Source organism: Rissa tridactyla, chromosome 3 (genome assembly GCF_028500815.1).
Source record: "Rissa tridactyla isolate bRisTri1 chromosome 3, bRisTri1.patW.cur.20221130, whole genome shotgun sequence".
NCBI classification, from domain to species: Eukaryota; Metazoa; Chordata; class Aves; order Charadriiformes; family Laridae; genus Rissa; species Rissa tridactyla.
The window spans coordinates 31,372,874-31,392,610 of record NC_071468.1 but is presented as its reverse complement, the minus strand read 5'-3'; the positions used below and the strand labels follow the sequence as shown (position 1 = coordinate 31,392,610).

At 39.9% G+C, this 19,737-nt stretch overlaps 1 protein-coding gene across 1 annotated transcript in view; it reads left to right on the top strand.

Annotated features, from left to right (window-relative positions):
• PLB1 (phospholipase B1) overlaps positions 1-19,737 on the top strand; it is an 84,622-nt gene that overhangs the window by 16,534 nt on the left and 48,351 nt on the right. Inside the window, exons 13-23 of the mRNA XM_054195400.1 lie at positions 587-691; positions 2,232-2,324; positions 8,468-8,536; positions 9,354-9,434; positions 10,904-10,970; positions 11,704-11,762; positions 12,856-12,929; positions 14,297-14,340; positions 15,187-15,295; positions 16,236-16,287; positions 18,207-18,287. Of these exons, the coding sequence (XP_054051375.1) occupies positions 587-691; positions 2,232-2,324; positions 8,468-8,536; positions 9,354-9,434; positions 10,904-10,970; positions 11,704-11,762; positions 12,856-12,929; positions 14,297-14,340; positions 15,187-15,295; positions 16,236-16,287; positions 18,207-18,287 (834 nt within the window). The remainder of the gene's footprint in view (positions 1-586; positions 692-2,231; positions 2,325-8,467; positions 8,537-9,353; positions 9,435-10,903; positions 10,971-11,703; positions 11,763-12,855; positions 12,930-14,296; positions 14,341-15,186; positions 15,296-16,235; positions 16,288-18,206; positions 18,288-19,737) is intronic.

Below are 19,737 nucleotides of genomic sequence, written 5' to 3'. Positions count from 1 at the left end.
GTGAGGAGGTAGGGAAGGAATAGCAGTGAGGAAGTTGAGTAACAGTCTTTTTACCACATGCCCACAGCAATCCTGACCCCATTTCTTACATCAGGAACATTGGAGATAAGCTCTGTCTATACCTGAGTGATCTTGGTATCTCATGAAGTTTCTAATGACTATATAGCTTTTGGCAACCTAGGATTTGTTGTATCCCATCAGAGAAACGATCTGTCTTGTTCAGTAACCTGTCACGTGATTTAGAAGACAGAAACTTTATGTTAAGACAAAGACAGTTGTGCTGGAATTCCTCTTAAAAATGATAGGGAGGCAATAAGCATGGTATTTCATTGCCTTGCTAAGCTTGCTGCTCTTTCAAAGAAAGGTATGGTAAATCAGTATAGCTTTCTCAGAGCTACAAGGAGTCTCCAATTATTGTGTAAGATGATTTCATTAAAATACTGTCTTTGTTCTGGATTACAGAATTTGATTATTGTGGTTTATTAGGGATGGAGATAATCTTATTCACTTTAAGACCTGACGAACTGCACATACATTACACTCTCTACCTGATAATACTCATCTGTTTAAATGGTTTTCTATTCAGGATGCTTGGGAAAAACTGCTGGAGTCTGAGAGGTATGATCAAAAGGAAGATTTCACTGTCGTTCTTCAGCCTTCTTTCCAAGAAAGAAATCTGCTGCTCAGACCAGTGAGTAAACCTGAGTTGCTCCATTCTTTCTGGACTGTATCTGCTGAGATTGAGTGCAATATTCAGCTGGTTCTTTCCTGTCTAAGCTGTGTGTAATGCCAGGAGACAAGGGTAGTCGGACACATGCAGAACACACCTCAGGATCAGACATGGAGGTCCTGAGAGTGGAGCTTGCTTCAGACAGTGTCAGTCAGAGAGCCTGTGTTTCTTGAATGCTATGTTCCTTGGAGAAATCGAGTCATGGCACCTTTGTAGATTAGGTCATGAGTGTCTGGAAACTGTCAGTGCTGCCAATTTGTCCGTATCTTTGCAGTCATCAGCTCATTCATCCCTGATCATGATCATGTGTGTTTGGAAACAAAGGCAAAAAGAAGGTAACAAGAAGTATTTAAAAAAGGAGGGGGAAAGATAAAGGTTTTGTAAAATCTGTTGGAAAGTAGAGTTACCTCCCTGCAATGAGGTTAATGCAGTCGGGGAACCTTGGAATTAATTTTGTCCAGATTTTGTATTTGGTATAGCCAGTGGGGAATGAATATAGATAGGGTTGCCTGGGATGTCAGACATAATTTTGCCACGGGTGATCTACAAAGGGAAGTTCAAAGCTCAAGGTTGTCTGAAACCTGGCAATGAAAAGCAAAAATATTACTTACTAGATGATTGTTCACTCAGAGCAAGGTATCAAAATCCAACACACAATATTAGGTGGTGATTTGTAAAATAGGTTGGTGGTAAGTCTTGGTCTGGCTCCTGGGCATCATAACAGCTCCTTGAATTTGTGGTAATTCCATTGCTCTCCTTAGCTCAGTATCAGAATAAAAAGGACTGGGAGAAGAAATTTGTTTTCCAGGAAGGTTGGGATTTGCTGTGTTGCGAAATGTTTCTTTTCTGCTTTGTCGTCTTACGCTGGGCTTGCTTTGTCAATGGTTGGCCCGTATGCAAATGGCAGACTTTTAACGTTCAGGGCATTACTTTTTCTCTTAGTAAATTGCTCTGTTACTGCCTTAAATGCCATCTTATGTCATAGATGGATTCTTAATTTCTTCTGATTTGTGGTACACCTAGAGGCCACCACGTGCAATCTTCCAAACCCTTCCAACATCTTCCAACAGTAACTTTCTTTTAAAAATAAGTATGATCTCTTCTGCATGCTCCCACTTTTTAAATGCACGTAAGTGTTAGCTAGAGGTGTTGTTTATTCCAAATCAGTCATGTGATCACGTCTGCATGTTTCCCTGATCTCCTATATGTCACTATTGTGGTTGTGCTTTGCTGTTGCTCTGGTCGTCTCGTCCTGTTGATGTGCAGTCCCTTCACTGCTACCTTACAGCAGTAAGTACAGCAATCACTTTGAGGAACAGCATCTGTTCTATCTTAACACACCAGTAGTAACTGAGATCAGCAACAAGTGGCTTAATTAGAGTATCAGAGATTGATGTTCTTGTGGATATCAATATTATTTTATAGAATGAGACCTTTTGTGGCTGAATGTCTCACCTTTTCATATTCTTCTTTTCTCATGCTGAAATGCTTTCTCTTTCAGGGCAGGGATGGTTTCATTACCACATCAAAGACACAAGTAGAAGCTCTGGAAGAAGATTATATTTTCATGGCTGTGGGTCTCTGGAACAACATGGTGAGCAGTACCACAAACACTGTTGCTTACTGGACTTAGTACGCATGCTTGGTAGCAACTCCATACTACCCAGACTGAGTAGCAAGGAGGGAGGGGAAGGAAGAATGTAGGAAAGAAACATCCCATGACTGCTATTCTCAGCTATGCAGAGAGACTGCTCTCAAATAATACTAAGGCAAATCTCTTGCTCTTCTGTGGCTGCTACTTACTATCGAGACCTTTTTTGAAAGGTTTCCAAAGTAACCCTTTGGGAAGTCTCAGGAAGTAAATGACCTGTGACAGATGACAGACTCTTCTTTTGCTAGTCTTGCCTCTGTGATACAGCGGCACAGTGACAACTGAGGCTCGTCCTAGCCTGAGACTATAGCAATTATGCTTTTCTGTCTCCTCTGTTCTGTATCGATTCCCTTCATTACTAATGAGACTCATAAGGTTGTCTCCTCCTTAACCACCATCCTTCTGCTGTTGTTTCTTATACTAAAAAGGTGATAGATGGCCTTGAGGAGGTCCTATTAATTCCTCGAGAGCTGGATGTCCTACCCAGCTGAGGAAAGCCAACAAATGGTGCCTTCTAATGCGAGGGAGAGTGTGTCTGAGAGAAACCTGGACCCTCTGACCCACTCGAGCTTGAATGCAATGACCAGATCTGTAGGAGGCTGTTTCCTTCTGCAGGCTTGAGCTGCTGGCAGACAGCATTTGTGTGTGTGACTGAGTGGATGCACGTACAGCTGGAAGGGTTTACATTTTAAAATTGATGATGGGGGCAAGTGAAGGAACAGGAGTTGCTTTTCAATATGAATGAGACAAAAAAGCAGGCACATGGGTTTGGGCTCCCCAGAGCAAAGTAGGATGTTTCTGCTTAGTGCATATTATGTTTGGATATGCCCTGATATTGGTGGTTTTGAATAAGATGTTGATTTTACTGTTCCTTCTGACTTAGAAACTTAAAAAATGTTCTGCTTTTGTTTTTCTAATAATCTTCTCATAACACATATAATTCACTTTAATTAAAAAGAATCTGCAATGGCCAATTATGTTAAAGACAAAAGACTTACTTTTTTTGCTTGTTTTGCGGTCCATCTGTTATTAAGATTTTCATCTGAAAGCACTTGCTATTCCTGTGTCTGTCCAAATTATCCTAAGCATGAAGGGAAAAAAGTCTATACTGTAATGGCATTTTAGTAAACTGCATTTTAAATAAATCCATGCAGATTGGCATGTTCTTGTTTCCTTTTATGCTAATTCTGGCTGTAGTAACACTGTTGTAGCCCTGATCGTTTAAACTTGCAGGATTTGGAGGAAGAGTCTTTTATTCAACCAGATGATGTAATAGAAAAATCCTACAGTCACTCTAATAAAAGATATTGTCTTTTAGTTAATGCTAGAAGGACTTTAGTTAGTCAGTAGGAGCCAAAGAGTTAAAAATTGATCAACTGTTGAATCTCTAACCTTGGAATCAATGTGCTGCATGCAGTTATCTCCTTTGCTGTTATCTATGACATTCCTCGTGATAATGTCAAAGTTCCTACCTCAGTTCTTCTATCATAAAATAGATGCCATAAGATGCACATTGGCTTCTTTATTATTCTTTTGCCTTGGCCTCACTAGGCAATTAGTTGCACTAGTTAGATGAACACAGCAGACTCCAAAAGTCAGGTTCCTGACTGTTCCTGCAGTTTTCTTCTAAAAAGAGTGAGTGAGCCCATGTCTCGGTGTCCCTTTCAGTATTGTAGATATTTACCTAGATCACACAATTACTATCACCTAAACATGATCTGTAAGATATTAGAAAGCAGTGGCATATCCTCCTGAGATACTAACTGTTATAAATATTGAAGCAAGTCAGGAGCAAGCAACACAAAGTATGAATATCCAATTTGCTGGGAAAAGTGGCCCTTTACATCTGCTTAGCATGGTTTTTCAATCAGAAAACTTTTAAAATGAAATGCTGAATATTCTTTCAGCTAGTGCAGAAAATGAATGCTTTGGACTGGAGAGGGACCACCGTACTGCCAGTTTGCCAGCCTGTTTTGTGCCTCTCTGGTGGGAGTTGTTTGGGTCTAACTGAACCAAACTTGTCAGAATCTGAGATCTAACTGTGGTGATAGATCAGCCTGAACTGCTATGTTTTCTAGGGCTTATCAGTTGGAAACTGACCTCCAGCATTGAGTAATGTCCTTCCTTTTTTATCAGATTCTGCGATTAGCAGAGTCCATGTGCTTCTAATGGGCTTCACTTTAATTTTTTCCCATTTTTAATTTTTTCTTTTTTTTTTTTCATTTTCCATTTTTTGCTTTTTTCTATGGCTTCTTACTGTCCAGCTTTTTAGATTTCAATTTATGCAGAATGCCAATACGAGGCATCTTGAATATTTTTTTGTAAGGATTTGTGATGGTATCGTCCCCATTCCAAAACAGCTACGTTGCCTCCTTCAGATCCAGGCTCTGTAGAAGGGGGTTTCTCTCCTGAAGTTTAATAACTCATGCAAACATACTCAGTTAACCCAGCACTGATTTCTCTTTCCTGCCCTCTCTAATTTTTACACATAGCCTGCAACAAATTCCTTCTGTCCCTTCAGAAGATTTTTTTTTTTTTCTTTACAGCTTCTGCCAGCAGAAGAGCCTTCCTCTTTCCCTCTGCTTCATTTTTCTGTCCATGTTTCCCCCTTGTCTGCATAGGCTTTGTTTTGCCTCCTGGTCTCTGTCCTTGAGCATCCTGTTCTTTGCTGTGTTACTCTATTCTTGTCACTTTAACTGCTAAGAGCATTTTGTGGAAATAGCAGAGGTGATAAATTGTGTAACTGTCGGGGCAGTTACCCAGTCTCAGGCAGTGACCATGCTGGGGAGCCACCAGAACCAGAGAATTGTCATAAAGGAGACAAATACCAACTTTGCTTTATTTCAGTGTTTTTCCTCAGTGTGAGGTGGTTTCTCTAGTGAGGGGACAGCCTAGGTGATCTGGAGGAAGAGCAAAATGTGGCAAACCACATCTTGCTACTGGTTTGAAGGGAGGCTACAGGAATGGTAGTATTCCCTTCACAATACCTTTTCCCCTCTGTTTTCCTGCTTTTTCTTTGTTTTAGTGGAATTTTCTTAGTACAGCTGGCAATCATTGTACAGGCACCTCTCTCGGTAGGTTCCTTGTCTGCCTGTGATGATACTCTGGCATGATGTAAAAGTAGATGATATGAAAGATGCTTTCCGCATAGGAAGCGCTGGCAGGTGTCCTCACACAGTATAGGTCATTCTAGTTATACTGGGAAGCCCAGCTAATGGTTTATGCTGACTTCTTTAAAAACAACACAAACCAACCCACAATGCAGTATTGGGAACTGATAGGAAATCAAGATTGTGACTTGCCAGGCAGCAAACACAGCAGAATCAGGAGGTGCCAGCGAACTGCCTTTGGAGAGTTTCCCTCCTCCTGCTGTCTGCCAGCCTGCCTTTACCTTGTTTGGAGGCTTAGTACCAGCCTTGGAATGATTACCTGCCTATTGACCAAAGGGCAAAACCTTGAAAATCTAGTGGCAGTCGTCCGTTGGACTGCACTTCAGTCTGCTGAGAAGAAGCTGAGCTAGCATGTGTTAAGGAATTGTCCTAGGCATGGCTAGATATTTCATTAAAGCATTTCTAGCTAACTAGGAACTGTGCAATTCATATACTAAACATGTCAGAGAACAGTCAGCAAAATGACATTGGGTACCTAGGAAAAGCTGAGAGAGGTTGGTTGTTTACTTGGACAGCTTTTATGTTTACCACAGAGAGCCTAATTCATTAATTTTGGCAAATGCCTACAACGTTACCTCTGAAAATATATCTGGGGGCAAAGCTCCTTTCATGTGTGTAAAGAACTTAGACAAGAAGCACTTGCTCTTGTGTTTGGCATTCTTTTGTGTAACAGAAAAGACCACAAAAAAACCCATCTGCCAGTCAAGAGAAAAACCGAAACCAGGCAAGAACCCGAATGGGAACAGCACCACAAGAGGCTGCCCGTGCCTCTCTTCTGTGTGCAGGGGTTTACTTAGGGACTTAGAAACTGCTACAGTACCAGAGCACACTTATAACTATCCTGCATGAGAGATATGCTAGAAATCAGGGGAGGTTTTGGCTGACCACAATGCAGACTTGGTGCCCCATTTTCTGAGCAGGACCTTGCAGCTCTGCTGCATGGGAGCTGTCAGTCTCTGCTGGGAGAACAGTGTTTCTGAGCCATCTGGAATGAATTGCCTCCTGGAGAAATTTGTTCTCATCACCTAACTCCCAGTGACATACAGGTGTCTAATACTTGTTTGAAACTCACTCCTAGCCAAGAAATACCACCGTTGTCCCATGTTCTGTAGGATCATTCTGTGCTGGAAGAAGAATGTTTTCTTTTAAGAATGTCATTAAATAGCTCCTTTGTTTTGTCCAAGGAGGATGAGAAAGTACCAGCTCCCAATGTATCTTTTCTCTGAGCTTCATTATTTTGTGTGTTTCAGGGATGTCCCTTTTATTCATATCTCTCTCAAAAAAGCACCAGTTCTGTTTCTTCAAATGCTTCTTTCAAAGAATATCTAGCTCTGTAAACCTCTTCTCTATTTCTCTGAATTTTTCCATTATTTTCGTTGATGGAACAACCAAAACAGAATATAACATCCCTGCCCAGAATGTGCCGGTGACATCAAGCCTGTTATTGCTGTATTTTTCAGCGCCTTCAATCCTATTTCTTCTGCAGTCTGCTGCTTCTGGCAGCTGCTGGTGCAAACTGAGCTGAGGGAATCTAAAACAGTGGCCAACTCCTTTGGGTGTGATGATTGCAATTTAATTAGCACCTAGCAAGGTGCCTAAACAGGTGAAGTGATTCTTTGAGCTATTTGCCCTTTTGTGCTGTCAGTACTGAGTTTTGAATCATTCCATAATTTCTCATTAACAACAATCCCTTCTCCATCTTGCTAGAAGGTGGATAACTATAAATATTATCAATTATCAAGCCTCTGTGCAGAGTTGAAGTGCACTTTTTCATGTTGTTTAACATGTGTGAATATGTAGGTAAGGAAATAGTTCTGGAAGGTGGGATAAATTAGCAAGCGTTTAGTTGCATGGTCTACAGCCACCGGAGAATTGGTGTGTGATCTTAATGTGTTATATTCCATGTTTCTGACTTTGCTGCAAAAGGAACTGCAGTAGAGGGAGTACATAAAGACAGTGCTCGTAAGACAGAAGGAAAAAAGCTAATGCAACACAAAAGGAAAACTAAAAATCTTCCATTTGGTGATACATTTATGTTAGGGATTTTGTACTTTTTGCTTCTGAGGTGAAGTGATGTGGTCTTACCCAAGCTTTGAGTGTATAATCTGTGTCAAAGCCGCATTTTCTGAGGAGTTTCAGTAACACCATTTTTACTTCAAAGTTTCATTCTACTCGGGGTTGCTTTTCCTCCCACACAAAAGTCTTTACTTTCTTTATACTTTTGTATGAAAACTATAAACTGTAGCAAGCTGAAGAAAGATCTCCCAATGGTGCCTTTCTCAAATGTTCGTAAGCATGGTTTCACAGCCTGGGAAAAGACGAAAAAACCTGTGGCAGATGAGGCTTGGGAGGACGGACAGACTGCTGCAAAGAGTTGTTACCTGGCAGGGAAGCTGTGGCAACCCACCTTTTGTTTTCTCATACTCAGTCCAGCTGGGAAGTAAAACTGTCTTGCAAATCTCAGCAAAGTTTAAATTTTGCATACCATAAGGGGGGAAACTAATCATGAGGATGGTTTAAGCTATGCTCTTTTAGAGCATCTCCACAGTTACTATGGTTAAGCTGATAAATAGTGACTCGATTGCAAGCAGTTGAATACTGTGATATGAGATCATTGCCTTGTGGGAAAAACACTTACAGGTTCGGCCTTCCCAACAGCAGAGTTAATGTGTGGATGCTTAATGATGATGGGATGACAGTCTGATCGTGCAAGAGGCCTTGTTTTCGGTTCCTTGCTTTTGTAGGTATACATGTGGTATGTTATACATAGATAAATATTTATTATAAGCAAAACAAGTTTTTAAATATATGGACCTGATGGAAAACTCCAGGCACTAGAGCCTTTGCATTGCTGCTGTTCTCCCTTCCCTCCCCCACACAGCATATGTACGATTCCTCTGTTCTCTCCCTTTCCAGATGGAGCCGGTTGGACAAAAGCAGCCTTATGATTTCACAAAAATGCTTCAGGTGCAGTGTCCATCTCAGGTAAAAGGGTTTCCTTATTACTGTGAGATTTTATTTACTTTCTGCAGAATTTCCAAGTCTTGAAATACTGTTATTGTCTTCTGAAGTTCTTGGGAATGTGCACTTACTCAAGATACTGCACTGTTAAAAACTCAGTGTACTTCCAGTTCATTGACACAGACTCTTTATTTTCTAAAGATGAAATTATGAAAACAAGAACTTCTGACATAATTTAGTTAAATCATTTTACTGTGTCAGATGTTTTTTTATTCAAAATATAACTAGCTAATCTGAATTTATTAATTGCCGATATCAGGGGTCTATTATCAGTACTAAAATCTGTGTCACCAATGAAATTCAATCCATGTATTTTATATAATTTAGCTTTTCTGTAATTTGACTCTGTCTGCTGCCAGGTTTAACTATTTTAGTCCCCAGAGCTGTCAGTAGCCCAGTAGTATCTTCAGGGTGTGAGCATCTCTGGTTCAAAGAACAAGTTCTTGAATGTTTTTGCATTTAAGCTCTAACTTGAATAATTTGATAGTGATAAAATATTACTGGCATCCGAAAACTTCACTGAACAGCAATTAAAGCATGAAAGAAATTGAATTATGTGTTTTGTTTGATGTCAGGTTTAAGGCAAGAGGTGGTGCAGTCCCTAGAGCATACCAGGGCTTAATTTTCAGGTCTAACCTGACTTATTTCACTAGTGCAATGTTCATTCAAAAATATAATACTGCAAAGATTTTCTTCTCTTGGAAAACCTAACCAGAAGACTTCAAGGTCAGCTGACTGTGTTTCCACTAACGTTGGTAAACATACTCTCTTCGCTCTGCAGGAAAATCCATATTTGTTCACATATAGAAATAGTAACTACTCATCTTCCCTGGAGACATCAAACACCAAAGAAATATCTCAGGTACAGTAGCACTGTTTGCGTCATATGGACCGAGTGTATTCCAGGCAGTGGGGCAGGTGGGTGAGAGTGTGCTGGAGCCTAATTAAACAACACTACCTGGGAAAACTAAATACAAACCTCCATCTCTTTATTTCCATGCTTGACTAAATAGTCAGATGCTTAACAGTACATTTTCTCCTTGGTGAATTTTGTGGAGTGTGATTTAAGGTAGATGTGTTCAGCCAGCCTAAACTAAGTCTTGCCTTCACTGTTAAAAACCTTTTTTAAACATCTTAAACAGTGTTAATTTCCCTGGGATAAGAAGACGGAAAATTTAGTCCTGGAGGAAAGTAGATCAGATCAGCATGACGCCACTGTATGGGTCTGATTTTGTCTTGTTTATGCCATAGTAAAACTGAAGAACAATGGATTATTCGTTTTTCTTTTTTGTGAGTTAGTTGCAGATTAGATGTGCAGAGATAAATGGCTGTGCTTTTTTTTTTTTTTTTTTTTAAGTCATGGTACTCTGGTTCTGAGCAGAGCTTGGTGCTCTTAAGCAGCAACAGAGGGAGGTGATAACACTCATTTTCATGCACAGTGTTTAGACCACATCTGCACTCAAAATGGCCTATGCGTCATCGGAATACACATTTCTCCTCTCATTTTAATATAATGCCAACTGTTTTGTTAGTTACTCTGGGTGTATAGACATCTCCATGGGGCGATGGTACCTACCACTCTGACTTTTGGTGGTAGTTATAGTGTAGGACACAAGAAGAAACACTGTGTTATGTTTGTGGGTTTGTTTTTTGTGTGGGGTTTTTTAAATAAAAAAAACAAACCAAAATGAAACAATGGGACAAGACACACAAATTTATTTTCCTTACGCAAGTTAGCCTACTTAAGGAGTTCTGTAGAGAAATTTGTTGCAAACACATGTCCTTGGGTCTTGTGCAATGCTCTGCTCTGGTACACTGACAGTCAGCCTTCACTGACTGTCCTTGGGGCGCTTCCATCAGTTGATGGCAAGCCAAAAGAGCCAGGAGGGCAAATCCCTGGCTGCATGTAGAGGGCTGCGCGCAGAGAAGGCAGACTCATGGCCTGCTGACAAAGGTACAGTTTCGTGCTGGGATATTCCAGGGATGTTCAAACAGTTTCTTGCAAAAAGAGGCAAGCTCGCCTAGCTCGGAGTATGGCCACACAAAATGTTGCATAGCTGAACACGGCACGGCACGGAGTCTGAAATAACTGGCCCTGCTGGTAGGCAAGAGCCATGCTGCACTAATATGGCCATGTGACTTCTGAGCAGGCTGAGCTTTTGTCTGCCTTCAAAGGGCAACTGTAGGCATGGCCTGAGGACAGGCTGAGCTGGGAAGACGTGCACAAAGTGCGTGGGAAATTTGTTAATCAAATGCCTGAAACATAAATGGTTTTTCGTGACCAGAGTATAGTGAGTCTGATGCAAAGTCTTGCCCTGTCTGTCTTTTCAGGAGAGGATTTATGGAACAGATATTCCCTGTTTTGACCGGGATCCCTCTGATACAGTTCCAGTTTCAGGTACAGTCCTATACAATTTTATTGTAGAGCTACTTCATTTGATGATAGAAGTGGAACAGGAACTGGGTTTAATTAGGAAAGGTACACTTTTCTTTGAAGCAGTGCACTCTATTCACTGTGGCTTTTAAGATCCTGTTTGGAACAAAGTAAATAGTTGTATGCAGGATGTAAGTTCTCCCTCAAGGATGGTAAAAGCTTATGCAACTGCACCTTCCACGTACAAAGAAGTGACAGTGGAAAAGACAGGAGGTAGTCGGGTACTTCAGTTGCAGAGGTGGGTAAACTGCGTATGTGTGAAGTAGGGGCTTTTGTGAGTGCAGTCCGGGGTGCAAAAAGCCACATGGAATTCTGTCCCTGGGTGGATTTTGTCTTCCCTCAGAAGCTGTGATGGTTCCCAGATTTCCACCCTGTGCTGGCACCAGAGCTGTGCCTGCTTTTCAGTCACTTCCACTGGTTAGAACGAATTTGAGTAAGCACAGATGACAGACCAAAATCTTACTGCCTCCCTTGTTGCTGTAGCTAATGCCCAGCTATGGTACCAAGAGCCGTTTCTCATTTGATGCCTGTCAGTGTCTGTCATTTTGAGCTGATGCTGTCATGAATATTAAATTACTGTATTTGCAATGCTTAATGCTTTATGCTTATTCTAAGGAAAAATTCTGATAACCATCACAATTTGAAGTTTTCTTTCTTTCCTCTTTCCTTTACACTATCTTTATTTTTTATTTATTAGTTCATAATTTGAAGCCGGCAGATATTCGTGTAATTGCCGCCCTGGGAGATTCGCTCACAGTAAGTAAAGATCACTGGATAACCATCGTTAAAGCAAGTAATGAAAAAGCATTTTTCAATTTTTAACTGGAGAAATAGAATACATACAGTTATGCTCTATTGAGCCAAGCATTTTTTTTTCACATATTCTTTTCCACACTCCACCTTGACTGACTGATAATCAGATCATGAGTCTAATTGAGCACACAGTTCCCATTTAAAGTCCACAAGAGTGCCACACAAGGAAGAGCCAGGAGATTAGATTGCACAGCAGCAAAACCAGCCTCCTAGAGTGGACTTGCAACAATTGCTTTTCTTTATTGATTCTCGGCAAATCCCAAGGTATTGGCCTTCAAAGCTATTAGTGAGCAGCATAAATAGAAAGAAAAAAAAATCTGCAGCTAATTGTGTCTATGTGTATAGATATATGCTATAATAAATATATATATGATAATACCAAGCTTATAAAGTTATGTTCATTTATACTAACTAAATGTTTGAGTAAAATTGCAATAAATCATCATGTGTATGAAGTGTAACTTATCTTGAGATTTTTTTTTTTTTTTTGGATACTGTTTCTGGAACTACATAAACTTGTTACCCTTAGACTGGCTGTGATTCTTCAACCAGTGACGACTGCTTCGCAGTGCATATCATAATTCATGTGTCTTATGTGTTCTGTGCTAATTACCACATTAAATCCTTGTAGTGTCCTTTCTTGGGGAAACTGGGTGAGGGAATATGAAAAATCGCCACGCCACTTTTTAATGTAAGGAACATTATAATAAATTATTCATTCAGGACCATTGCTATCTTATTTATTCCTTATGTAAATTTAGAATTATACGAGTATTTTGAACATTCTCAACCAATTTTTTTCCCTACTTGATCTAATCAAGAAGTTGATAGAAGAGGGTAATTCACTGGAGCAGAATTAAAATACCCTCAGCCCTTGATCCTCTTGAGAACAAGGGTCTGTTATATTTTGGTAAGATGACGTAGCTTGCTTCATTAATATACTCTTCAATTATTTTCACTAGGATCAGTCAGAGAACTAGTTACTGTAGAAATTCTTATTTTCTGAAGGTGAACTCCTCTTTTCTCCTGCTTCCAGGCAGGTAATGGGGCAGCATCCAAACCCCATGATATTGCGGATGTCCTGACTCAATACCGAGGTGTTTCTTGGAGGTGAGTCCCAGGTATTTCCCTCCCACCAGCGGGAGGGAATCCGTTTTCTCGTGTCTTGATATGTATAGTTGTTTTTGTAGCAAATGGAATCTTGTGGAGATTGAATGTGACTTCACGTTTTGCATGGAGGCACATGGTTGTGCTATTCAAACTAGTGGTTATCTAGAGTACGATGTAGCATGGCTGGAACAGGCCTGGATACACGGATAAACAGTGGTCCTTGTTAAGAAGGTCTCTACTCTTCAGATGGTTGTAGCTATTGCAAAGGGGACTTTGAGATCCCAGTGGCATTGCACCACTTGCACACTCTGCATTTCTGTCCCTGCTGTTTGTGTATTCTCTCTGCTCTTGTGGCCCACGTCACCCATTTGTCTCATTTAAAATCAGTGGTCTACAAAAAAGTGAAAATGGGATCTTTGCTGCTGCTGCTGTTTCATATGCTGTATCTATTTCCTTAACCCTTTCCCAGCATTGCTTACATCAGGCAGAACAGTTCATCAATTATGAGTCAGTACAGACTCTTATATATGTAGCATTTGATTAGACAGGTCAAAAAGTCACTCTGAAGAAAGGTGATCATGTTCGCTTGTTATTCTGCAACTGTAAATTTATGATTTAACACCAAACCTGTCAGGCTGATTTTCTGTTCGTCACCTCTTACTCCATCTCAGTCACTGCAGGTCTATAAGAAGTTTAAACAGGTACTAAAGCACTTCAAAATATTCTGTTCCAAATTAAAGGGATACTTTAGAGGTGTTTTAAGTCCATCTTTTTGTATTTTGATCTTTAATAATAATCTGCTGGCATTTGGGGTGGGGGAAGTATACTAGCATTTTCTACAGCATGGAGAGTAAAGAGCACGTAGACATATGTTGAATTTTACCAGTCTAGCAGTATTCTTCCTGCTGAGTGAAATGGGGGGCAAAAGGTATTGAGTATACTTATCAGTCTGACGTATATGCTTTTAGAACTTGTTGTTATGGATACAAAGGATTTGTTAACTAAAAATGGAAGTAATAAATATTTTAATAGGGAGAAAAATATCAAAGATGACGGCTTTAAAAAAAAAAAAATCTAATTTCTTTCAGCTAGGTTTGAACACATGCCAAGACGCATGAGAGAATTCAAAGGGCAGCTCTAGTGTACAGAGCTTTTAATATGATTACTATGATTATGACAGAGTCTCTGATTTTGTGACCCTGTTGGTATGCACAGAAAGAGCTTGCTTTGACTTGGTACAACCACCAGAGAATGTGCTGTGTACACGTGTAGAAACCCCATGAGGGGGAGCTGTCTGTCTTAGTCCGTTGCCTTACCAAGTCCATCGTACACTGGAACACGTTTTCCTTGTTCTTTCTTTTTAACAGTGTTGGAGGAAATGAAAACATAAGCACAGTCACGACACTAGCAAGTAAGTGCCTATTCCCGTAAACCTGATAAATATTGGGAGCTGTTTATTAAAACAGCTGTTATTATAAAAGAAGACATGAAGAAAGATTTACAATTTGTAGCATGACAGCACCAGTCCCTTGGTATTCAACGTCCAGTGCTGAGTGAAAGTTGCATAATGACCAAGCTGTAATTTGCTGTGCATGACTTAACTATGTATTTTGTAATTCCTAGGGGTTTGGTTGTTTCAATATTCTCCTGTTGTTGGTTATAGTTCTGCCCAAAATGTGTTGAGGATAGATGAATCAAAGATCTTAGATCATAGCCTAAAGAAGCTATTTTGACTGTATGGGAAAGTTGTTCTAGGCAGTAGCAGAATCACTTTACAAGATCAGATTTTACATGCTTTTTAGAGGTCAAGGCATTTTAGATCTGGGGTGTTGTAAGGCTGCTTTGTAACCTAAGATCTAGAAGGGAATCTTGGGTCTTTGGGGTTAATACATCTGGGGGGATCACGCTAAAGGATTTGATTCCAACCCATCTGCAGTTAGAGTATGACGGCATGAGAGTCTCCCTCCTGAGCGTAGGGTTACTCAGCCTCGCTTACCAGGCGAAATGGTATTGCTAGCCAAGATGGTCGTGTTAGGTTGTGAGATGATACCTGAATTTGTGAAATTCAGAAATCTTGAAGGCAAGGAAGTATTTGTATGGTGTTGAATCTCCACATTTATTATAGTTAAAGGTTATTTTTTTTTAATAGGTATCTCTTAAAGCTTTTTAAAGGTCTTTTACTGAAGTCTAATCTTTATAACCTCATTTGCTACCTGCTGCAGTAAGCAACATTTCAGGGTGCTGTCTTTTTCTGCAGACATTCTTCGTGAGTTCAACCCATCCCTGATAGGGTATTCCATTGGCACTGGAAAGGAGACTACAGATAATGCTGCACTCAACCAAGCTGTGGCAGGGAATCATGCAGAGTAAGAGGAAATCTCTTTTAATTTTAATGGAAAGCTGATTTTTCTTTAAAACTCAGTTCTAACTTAAAAAAGCCCAAACCCTGGACTTTGGCAGGAGCACAATAAGGCTGATAGGCAAACCAAAATATATAACTTTAGCCCATCTCTAGCATGAAGGCCAAAAATTTGTGATGGGGACTTTGCGATGTTTTGAATCTCCGTCAAATAAATTAGCAGCAAAAGCAATGCTTTCTCTAGTATTTTCAACCAAGAAGCACAAAACATGTTACATGCGCTACTCAGAAAGCTTCACATCCCTATTGTGAGGCAGAGAAAAAATATTCCTATTTTATAGGAGGTATTTTCAAACCCGCTTGTAAGCAGGACCAAGAGTTTGTGTAGAGAAACTAGGAGAAAGTTGTGTGTTGCCTGTAGTCAGTCTGTGGCAGAACTGGGAATTAACTGGAGACCACTATGCTCCGTCTTCAGTGAAATTCATATCGTCTCTTTTTCTCTTGGGAACGCTTCTGATAAGATATGCCTCAGTGACTTGAGGGCACGTAATAACATTGATACATGCACGGATGCTTCAGTGGGGTGTTTATCAATGGCATCTGTACGATGTCGGGAAGGAGCAAAGTGCATTTATTTTGTGTCAGCACAGTGCATTTTCTATATAGCTTGTAAAAGTGTAACTATGCAGCATTTGCAAAGTGCTTGAGTGCCTGTTGGATACTAATTGTTTGCCTTTTTTTTTTTTTTTTTCCCCATCACTATCTCAAAATATAGCCTTTTTGGAGTATCATACCTTTCAGTCAATGAAAATTGTACTTTCCCAGGTTTTTTTAGCCGTTATGTGAGGGAGGTCCATTCATCAGCTTTTCTATTAGCCTTGCTGGCTATGCAGGATTCTTTTTTTTACTGTTATTATTTTATGATTTTATTTTTCTCTTCTCTTTAGGGATGTTCCTGCACAGGTTAGAAGACTGGTGGACCGCATGAAGAACGACACTGTGAGTTTAACATGTCATTAATATCTTTAGAATGAAGTTATATGGCATCATTAGTTTCTAACAGACAAACAGCAGATGCCAAACATTAAGACTATGGGTACAGCCGTGTACAGTGTAGTATTCCCTAGTGCAGAATGTGAGTCAGTACAAAATAATCTATGGCTTCGTCCTAAGTGAATTTGTACCAGCATGTGATAGTTACTATCAAGCACAAATAATTGTAATCTTCTTATTGTTTTTACTGCAAGTGGCTGGTAAATTCAGCACTGTTGCTTCCCCTCCCAACCTACATTACCCTGTAAAGTGACTGAACTTTGCTAGGATTTTGCTGTGGTACTATTCATTATCTTGTAAGCACGTGGTTTTTTCAGCAGTAATGATACGCGCTAGGATGGTGAGGGCAAGCTTTTCAAGTGGCAAATCTCATGTGGAGTGAACATGTGAGATGAGGAAAGGACTTGTTTTCTTTAGAAACAATTTAGTCCCTTCTTTCACTTAGTCATCAACTGATTTTTGATTTTAGGAATTATTTGATTAATGGTCTGTAAAACACACATTAGGATGAGGATCACTTGCAGATTTTTCACCTCATCTAGTGCTTTGAATGTTTGCTATTTGTAATTTGACAAACATGCTATGCAATCAGTGGCCTAAGTTAGATGATGTTATTTTGGCTTTCCAATTGTGCATTTGGAAAGCAGCCAAAAAGCCTTGAAAATAACTGTGTGCATGTCTAGTATAAATACTCTGGTGAATAACATATTGGCAAAAATATTTGCAGTGCCTTTCTTTTTGATTCACTTTCTTTTAAACAAGATTTCACTCTGGCTGTATCTGAAATGAGATTAAAAGGGATAGCAACTAACAATGAAGTGGTTGGATGCTTTTCATTCAAACCATTCAAGGCTTCTAAGTATTATTCTGCTGTATTTATCAGCTTGGAAAGGTCACACAACAGAAATTAATACAAATACCTTTTATTTACTAAATCCGTTCTAACTAAAAGGATGTTCATATTGGATGTCATATATGCTCTTTGATTTAAGAGCTCCCCCTTTTTTTCCCTGCTTTTTAAAAACACTTGTTTAGCGGAGGAGGAAAATTTTCCCCTCTTTTAATTTGCATAAGTACATATTGAGACGAAACTACTGAAGAGTGTGTTTACTAGTTGGGATGTGTTGCCTTCTGCCTTTGAAGATAGATGTTTTTAAACCACTTGAGGCTGATGTACTATTGCTGCTTTTCTCAGTGGTGTTTTGCACTGGAATTGGAGTGCTAAGATATTGAGTACAACATCTGCTACATAGTACTAAGCATATCTGAACCTTTCCTCAAGGCTAAGATGTGTGTTTACTGCAGCATGTTTTCCTTGCATTAGGTAGCCCTTTGCAAAATCCCTCCAGAGGAAAAAGTGCTATAATTCTTTACCAGTATCGTTAGATAGAGTTAATATTGCCTTTCTATTCTTTGCAGTTTGTCTCACAATAAGACCAAAATATAGTGCCCTCCAGGGTTTTCCAGCAGGATAGCTGCATTATTTATGACACAGTAGGACATATACCATCATTTTTGTAATGAAGATATATTCCTAGAACTGCAGGAGGAGTCACTCAGTGTATATGCACAAGATAGTGCTAAGAAAAGCATACGCATGGATTTTGAGCAATAGTTTCCTAAAGCAAATAATTTTGCATGGTGCTACTGATATTGGAAAACCTTATTTAGATCATACTAGTTTCTACACTTTGTCATGACTGAAAATTTATTTTTGTTGTGGATGCTTAGAGAACTATAGCCAGGTATCCTGAGAAATGTTAAATTTGTGTTTAGTATGTTGACTGCCCCTCTTCCCTTTCTTTCTTTCTTTTTTTTTTTTTTTTTAATTCAATAACTTTCATTCCATCTCTTTCTGTGTGCAGAGAATAAATTTGCAGACTGACTGGAAGGTCATAACACTTCTCATAGGAGGAAATGACCTGTGTGATTTCTGCAAGAATCCAGTAAGTCCCCTGCTGCCTACAGCATGAACTGGGACACCCTGGGCATAGGTTCTCTATGCATTGCAGTGGGTGAGAGGGCAGAACTCAGTGAGTGAGACCAAAATAAGGTAGGTCTTATTTGTGCAGCTCTGGAATGTAACTGTACTGAGACCTTCAGGTTGTCCAACTTAATGTTCTGATAAATGAAGCGGTATCTTTAGAACACCTGTAAGTTTTGCTGATAACTAAGATAATCTTCCATTATCTACTCACTTTACCACCTGTAGATAAAAGGGCAAAGGTTTTTGCTCTTCTTTGCCTTGTGCACAGTCATACTCCTTAGTCTTACTTGGTGTTCTCTTATCAGTTTCAGTGCTATGGGAATGGTTCTATCCGCAGCTCATGCTGATGCAATTATATATAATATAATATCTATTGTATATGTATATAATATATATACATACTGTATATAGCCTTTGGTGTGTGTGAATACAGAGAAGGTGAAAGGCTGTGGCAGACTCCTCACTTAGTGATGAGTCTTACCTACTTATAAGCAGCAGAGCACACACTTTTCATTTTGCATGATTAATTTCAGATCAGAAAAAACAGCAAAGCAGCACAGCAAGATGGTTATAAAACAAGGAAGGGAGCAAATTAACCATTCCTACCTACTGCTCCTGACCCAGACACAGAATGGCAGTCACACATGAGTGTGGGTGGCAAGGAGATAGCATATCTGCATCCACAGATCACCGTGATACTTCCTTTATGTTGCACAGCCACAAATAGTGCCAACCACAGTGCTCTTGGTGAGCTGTGATTTAGGAAATGAATAAGGGAACTGAGCTGTCTGGTTTTGTGAGTAGGCCAGTGGGGCTCTCAACAATCTTTTGCTTGAAATTAAATCAAAGAGAATTAAGGCTGAAAAATAAGATAGGCGTTTCTCATAGGGAAACTTATCTGATTGTCGAATAGTTCCACAAGTGAAGAAATAAAAGTTGGATTACTTGAGACAATTAAATTAGAGGGTTTAAGCCACCCAAATGGAACAGGGAAATTTCACTGCTGAGAGGCAAGTATATATTCCCAGATAAACACCTAAGCTTTGCCAGTTATTATTTGTGGCAGGTAAGGAGCATATGGGAGGCATGTTGCTAATTTTACATGCAGCAGAAATAAACCGATCTCTCCCAGAGACACTCCCTGTTTGTGAGTTGCCAGCCATGCTTTTAAGACCAGCCCAAGCAAGCCTGGGGATGGAGGATGTGGTGATGTCTGATAAAGGCCCCTGAATCTGCTCCCTCACTGGTATCCAGCGGCTGCTAGATCTTTTCTTGTGAGTGAGACAGCTGTGATGGGGAAAGAAGAAAAGCAGAGACAGGACAGTTTTGCCTAAGACTCTGTTACTCTTGACCCAAGAGTTAAAAACACAAATGGTGCTGTGAGAGCATTCTGTGTGAGAGCTAGCTGA